Here is a 6,000-nt window from a genome sequence, read left to right as displayed (position 1 = left end):
AAAAATGTACTGACATGTTTAGTCACAGAGGAATACACACATGGATTTGCCCGTCATTCCCCCCCCATTGTTCCTTCTCTTAAAACATCAGTTTTCTCAGTGCGACATTATTGTGCAGAAACAAAGCCCATTATTTTTATTTTGTGTGAAATCTTTAATATCTCCAGTATCAAGTGATAGAAATGAATAATTCATTAATAAATAGGGATGAAATAATAATTTAAAAAAAATTCTAAAAAAGAAAGCAAAACTGGAGTATGGAAGACATTCTGCTGCTGTTAGATTAGGAAGGAAACCGATAAGTAGGGGAATTTTGTACCACAATGACAAGTGCAGACAACAAGGAAAGGATTGCAATCAATGGCAGCTGCAGCTGGATTCTTGTTGTTTCAGCCGTGAGGATTGCAAAAGAAAAAAAGGGGTGTAGCATCTTAATAATTCCAATTTACACAGAAGCAGCAACTGCAAATAGCAGGCTTAAACTACCCTGAAGTATTCATATTAGCGCAGGGTGGTTTGTGCTGTCCATTCCAACACATGCCTCAGGTGTGTGCTCACCTGTTTCTGTGCTGCAGCCAGCTAGAAGCTACTCTTAAAGGGACAGTTCACCCCCAAATCAAAAATACATTTTTTTTTTTTAAACCAAGTTAAGAGACCTCTGGAGCTCTCTGACTTTTAAGAGCATTTTCATGTTAATTACATTTAATAAATAGCTTTCATTATTAACTTTGGGATAAAGTGAAGGATTTTTACTTGTATCTTTAAAATATGGGGGATAAATCTTCCAGAGAAATGAGAACTGGAGAAAAGGACATTTCAGACAATCAAAGACAATTTTCTTACTCCAAGAACTTTTAATATTCACTCACAAAAACACCAAAAATAATGTAAAAACCATTTGATAATAATAAGTTCTCAAATCAATGTACTATAATTATTTCAATATATGGTATTTAATTATGTAAACTATTTAAACATGAATCTAAATCCATTAATGTAATACCTACCAGGTATTACGTATAGGGTTAAGGTTATTAATCTTATTATTAGATTGTTCAACAAAAAAATCTGCTGGGTTTCTCACATTTTAGGCTAACTGCAGCTATATTTCATTAAAGGTTCAGTGTTTCTCACCAAAGTACTGTATCCTTGAGGTCCAACAAACCCGCTCAATGCATTTGCAAATCTGATTTCTTTTTAAATATATGTTTTAAATCATTTACGCACGTCTCCACTTCCTCCCCATAGACTGTAATGAAGCCAAAATATCCCAGATACGGGAGCTGCCACCTTAAGCTTTTTGTTTCAATTTTTCAGTTTCATGGAAACCCAAATTCACTTAAAAATAAACAAAAATCAAACGTCTGAGACATTCTAAAATAAAAAAACAAAGAGAGGAGCAGAAGAGCAGTGAGGACAGTCTGACTTCACTGGTGTTTAGAGTTGGTCTGCTCAGTCTTCCAAAGGCTGCTCAGTATGGTTTCTTCTGCTCAGAGCACACACACACACACACACACACACACACACACACACACACACACACACACACACACGCACGCAGATTAAATATTGGTATGTATCGTTGGCAACGGTTCAGTCAAAACAGTTAAGATGAAGGGGACAATAATTTTGTTTTCGTATCATCTTACCTGCACTGAGTGTTTTCTTGCTGTGGAGAAAATAAATGATAATCACTCTTTCAGGCATCAACACTTCATGTGTCAGAATGATATAAGCACAGTGGTTACTGATGATTTAGCGCTGTCTGTAATTTCCCTGCACTATACATGCCGTGATTGTAGTGGTGAGAGCGATACCTCTAATGAACCCTTCTTATACATTCTGTAATGTTCCTTTTGAAGCTAGTGTGTTTAAATCAAACTATTTCTTATTATGACAGAAGCTTGGGCTCATTTCTAACACTCCTCACTCCCATCATGTTCACGCGTCCTTTCATCAGCCTGCTTGTATGAGGGTCTCCACACTCACCTGAGTGCAGGTAGGGCAGCATCACATACAGGATGCCCAGCAGTGTGACCACAATGAAGCCAACAGTGAGGGTAAACATCCAGCTGCCTGGCTCTGAGCAGAGAAAACAGACAAACGTGACATTAGGTGTCAGGTATGTTCCTCTGCTGCCACCGTGTGGAAGCTCGCTGTACTGCAGTGCAATCAGTGTGACTTGGTATCCTCCACGCACCTTCAACAGTCAGGATGAAGCTCTTTTTGATGGGCACTCTCAGGGACTGATGGGAGACGCTGCATGTAAACTGTCTCCCCGAGTTCCTGAGTGAAGCCTTGAGGTAGAAGAAAGCCGACAGCGAGTACGTCTTGTCCTGGTTGTGCTTGTGGCTGGACAGCAGAACGTTCTGGAGCTCCTTGGGGAGAGGAGCGCCCACCCTCTGGCCTGACACTGCCGGGTCCTGCTCGTACCAAACTATCCCCACATCCAGAGGGTAGTAGCTCTCTGCCTCACAAATAACCTTCTGCTCGGCTCCCTCCTGCAGTGAGAGAGCGGGGCCAATGTTGAGGGAGACGCGGGGAGCCTCTGAGGACAGGAGAGTAAAATTAAATGAAGAGTTAAGAGATTTCTGTTATGATGGGTGTTTTTCACTATGTTCTGACATTTTATAGAGTAACTGACTAATCAGTTAATCGAGCCCTATTAAAAGAATAGCTTGACATGTTAGGGAAATACGCTCATTTTCTTTCTTGCTTCTAGAGTTAGATGAAAGGACTGACACCACTCTCATAACAAAATTCACCAAAGCTCTCTTCTAAAATTATTTTCCCAATGTTTTGTAGCTGCAGCCTCTGCTGTTTAAAAACCTCTCTGTCCTGCTGTTATTACAGACGTGTTTGCACTGACCCCTCCCCTCACTCCGCTGTTGTGCGAGCTGTGACGTTTAGACGCACATAACCTCCCCCAGAATCAGGCTAGCTGTTTCCCCTTGTTTTCAGTCTTTATGCTAAGCTAAGCTAAGCGTCTCCTGGATGGAGTTTCATATTTACTGTACAGACATGAGCGTGGTGTCAATCTTCTCATTTAGCTTTTGGCAAGACAGCGAATAAGTGTATTTCCCAAAACGTCCCCAATCTGATTCAGTCATATACTTGACTACTACTCCAATTAGCAGTAGTGTAGCAGTACCACCACTGACAGTAATGCTACTACTGTTACTACACAATCCACAACTATTTGCACTAATTTACTACAACTACTCCTACTGTTACATCTATTACTACAACTACTAGTATTACTACTACTACTAATAATGATGATAATAATAATATTTAGCTTGGAAATAGTAGTCTGACAAAATGAATCTCAAGTCAAGATTCACTTTGGATCGAGTGTCAAACACTACAGGACAGCTGAGCAAACTCCATCCACTGATGAAGCCCGTGAGATGCTGTTAAAAGCTCCAAAAAAAGCTAGTAAGTTTGTCAAAGTAAGACTATTAATAACCCCATACATCAGTTTACCCTGACATTTGATACTAGTATCCTCTCTCTGACTCTTCCTCACCTTCGATTTGCAGACTGATATCCAGACTGGCAAACAGCGGAGTCACTGACACTGAACAGATGTACGTCCCCTCACTGCTCATCTTGACGAAGGGGAGGGTATAGGAAGCATCCCCGCCTGCGAGGCTCTTCAGCCCAACACCGGTCCCCTCGGTCTTCCCTGAGCGGCTGGCATGGCTGAAGAGTGCGATTCTCTCCCCACGACGTTGCCAGTGCCACTCCACAGTGACGTCTGGTCTTTGGTGGTCAACAGCAAACTGGCAGGGGAGCTTTAGTTGGGACCCCAGGCCTGCTTTCACTGATGGAGATTGTGTTTTAATGACCATGACAACTATGGAAACAGACGTGACAAGACAGAGGCAGACAGAGATACATTTTAGTTCTTAGACATGAGCACAGACTGGGATTCAACTTAGATATGGGACTGATATTAAGCTTAGAGTACCAAATGAACACAGACTTTTGGTGAGCGTTACCTGTTGTGGTGAGTATCTCTCTGTCCCCGATAGCCGGCCAGCTGCGGTAGTCCTGCTGTCCTGAGGGGGGTTGGTCAGATGGGTGTCTGAGGAAGCCGGTGACAGTGAACAGGCCCTTGGTGTGTTTGAGGGTGCAGCTGAACCAGCGGTTGTACTCTTGGGCCCCCTTGACTGGCCAGCGGACATGGATGCCCTCTGTACTGTACCTACGCAGCTCACACTCCAACTGCTCGGCTTCCACTCCCTCTACGTACCGCCGCAGGTCCAGCTTAGATCCTAGAACAGAATAGAATACAACAGAATACAGTAGTTTTCAGTCTGTTAGTCCTTCAGGCTAGAGGTCTTACCGGTGACCAGGAAAGTGATGGCATGTGGGTTAACAGGAGCGTCTCCTTTTTGACCAAACTGCAGCATAGCCTCTCTGTGGATGTGCTGAGTCTCAGTGTGACCCTCATTATTCACAAACACGTGTTCATCGGTGAACTGACAGGGCAGCCATGGCATCTGATGGACACACTGCACACCTGAGAGACACACAAAGCATCAGTACAGTCAGCTAACATATAGTATGCTGTAGTATATTACAGTACAGTGTAGCATAGAGGTCATTTCATTCATGTCTTATGGGTTAAAACACTTAGGCCACCATGCACCATCTGTAACAAAGCTGAAGACAGTAACTTACCTGCACATAGATACAAGTAAATAAGTAACTTTAAGATTGGATCCATGGTTATTATTTGGTAGAAATCCCTCCTTGTTGCTCGAGCACCACACTGAGTTGCTCACAGTTGACGGGATACTTTCACTTTCATTTGACAGGAAAAAAAACTGCCTTTGCATGGCTCTCGCATCACGTGTTAGGCAGATACAATATCACTGACACAACATTTAGAAATGTACGGAGCCCCCTAAAGGTCACGGCGAGAACTGTTTTGAGGACTACTCTTCCGTTCCCTCTGAGCCACATGTCCGTTTGGAATGGAAGCTAGTGTGGAGATTCTCAAGTTAGTGCTTTGTTAATGGACACCTCACCTTATATGATGTCCATGCAAAGAAGTTATCAGAACATTATCAAACCTCTGGGTAGGAGCTGTATGTATAAGGCAACAGGCCTTCTACCAAAACCTGTTTCAGCACTGAAGGTTCCTTTAATCTGTTTGATGCAAAGAACAGAGGAGCCTGTGCAGAAACACCGAAAGCTTTCCAGGTTCCTGATGCGTCTCTGCAGGTGGTTCAGTGCTGTCTGCTCTTTCTGCGACAGAACCACAGACTCTGTTTGCAGCGTTTCAGTCGCCGTCTTGTTTGTTGCTTTTTGTGACTCATGCAAATTCAGCACATTAGCTTTATGAGGTAGATTCAGCTGCACATCTGTAACTCCTCCTCTGGAGACGTCTCCTCTTCCTCAGTGAAACCCTCTGGGGTCCAGTCCAGTACAGAGTCCAGCAACTGTTCACGAGTGAACCTGACAGCATCCTGCAGATCCCCGCACTGCTTTCTCCTGCAGAGACCTCTTGATCTAAGAATTCATTTAATTGCACTTTCACTAATTACATAACCATGCATGCCTATTGAGCAGTAGAACTACATCAGCATACTCAATGCCCAGTTCAAAGTAAAGTTCAGAGAGCTGATCTACTGTAGCTGAGCGGAAACAGACATGTGGCTCAGAGGGAATGGAAGAAGAAAAGTATCGCGAGGGAACGCAAGAGTAGTCCTCAAAACAGTTCTCGCCGTGGCCTTCAGGGGGCTCCGTAGAAATGTTTACAACATATGATACGAAACTGTAATATTTTAAACGACAGCCTACAATGAGTGTCTGTGTCCTAAACATAATTATTCATTCATTCCTATGCTATACCATGTACCATGCTATGCCATGTTACACATACAATCAGGTAAGCAATGAAAAGGAACAAATTTCCTTATTACAGCTCCAAAAACATTTAATGACAATTCATCATGGGAGGAGCATTATTTAAAAGGCGGGTTCCGT

The 6,000-nt window shown here is 42.9% G+C and overlaps 1 protein-coding gene across 1 annotated transcript; it reads right to left on the bottom strand.

Moving 5' to 3' along the window:
• Window positions 1–829: 829 nt before the first annotated feature.
• On the bottom strand, window positions 830–5,697 carry dhrs13b.2 (dehydrogenase/reductase (SDR family) member 13b.2). The gene is made up of 8 exons (XM_044201864.1): window positions 4,690–5,697; window positions 4,352–4,528; window positions 4,005–4,280; window positions 3,530–3,859; window positions 2,201–2,548; window positions 1,990–2,082; window positions 1,650–1,669; window positions 830–1,486 (listed from the first exon to the last, which is right to left on the bottom strand). Exons 1-8 carry the CDS (start codon window positions 4,733–4,735, stop codon window positions 1,472–1,474), a joined length of 1,305 nt encoding a protein of 434 aa, XP_044057799.1. The 5' UTR covers window positions 4,736–5,697; the 3' UTR covers window positions 830–1,471.
• Window positions 5,698–6,000: the final 303 nt, after the last annotated feature.

Source organism: Siniperca chuatsi, linkage group LG7 (assembly GCF_020085105.1).
Source record: "Siniperca chuatsi isolate FFG_IHB_CAS linkage group LG7, ASM2008510v1, whole genome shotgun sequence".
NCBI classification, from domain to species: Eukaryota; Metazoa; Chordata; class Actinopteri; order Centrarchiformes; family Sinipercidae; genus Siniperca; species Siniperca chuatsi.
The sequence above is the reverse complement of the archived record's forward strand: the minus strand, read 5'-3'. Positions and strand labels throughout refer to the sequence as shown.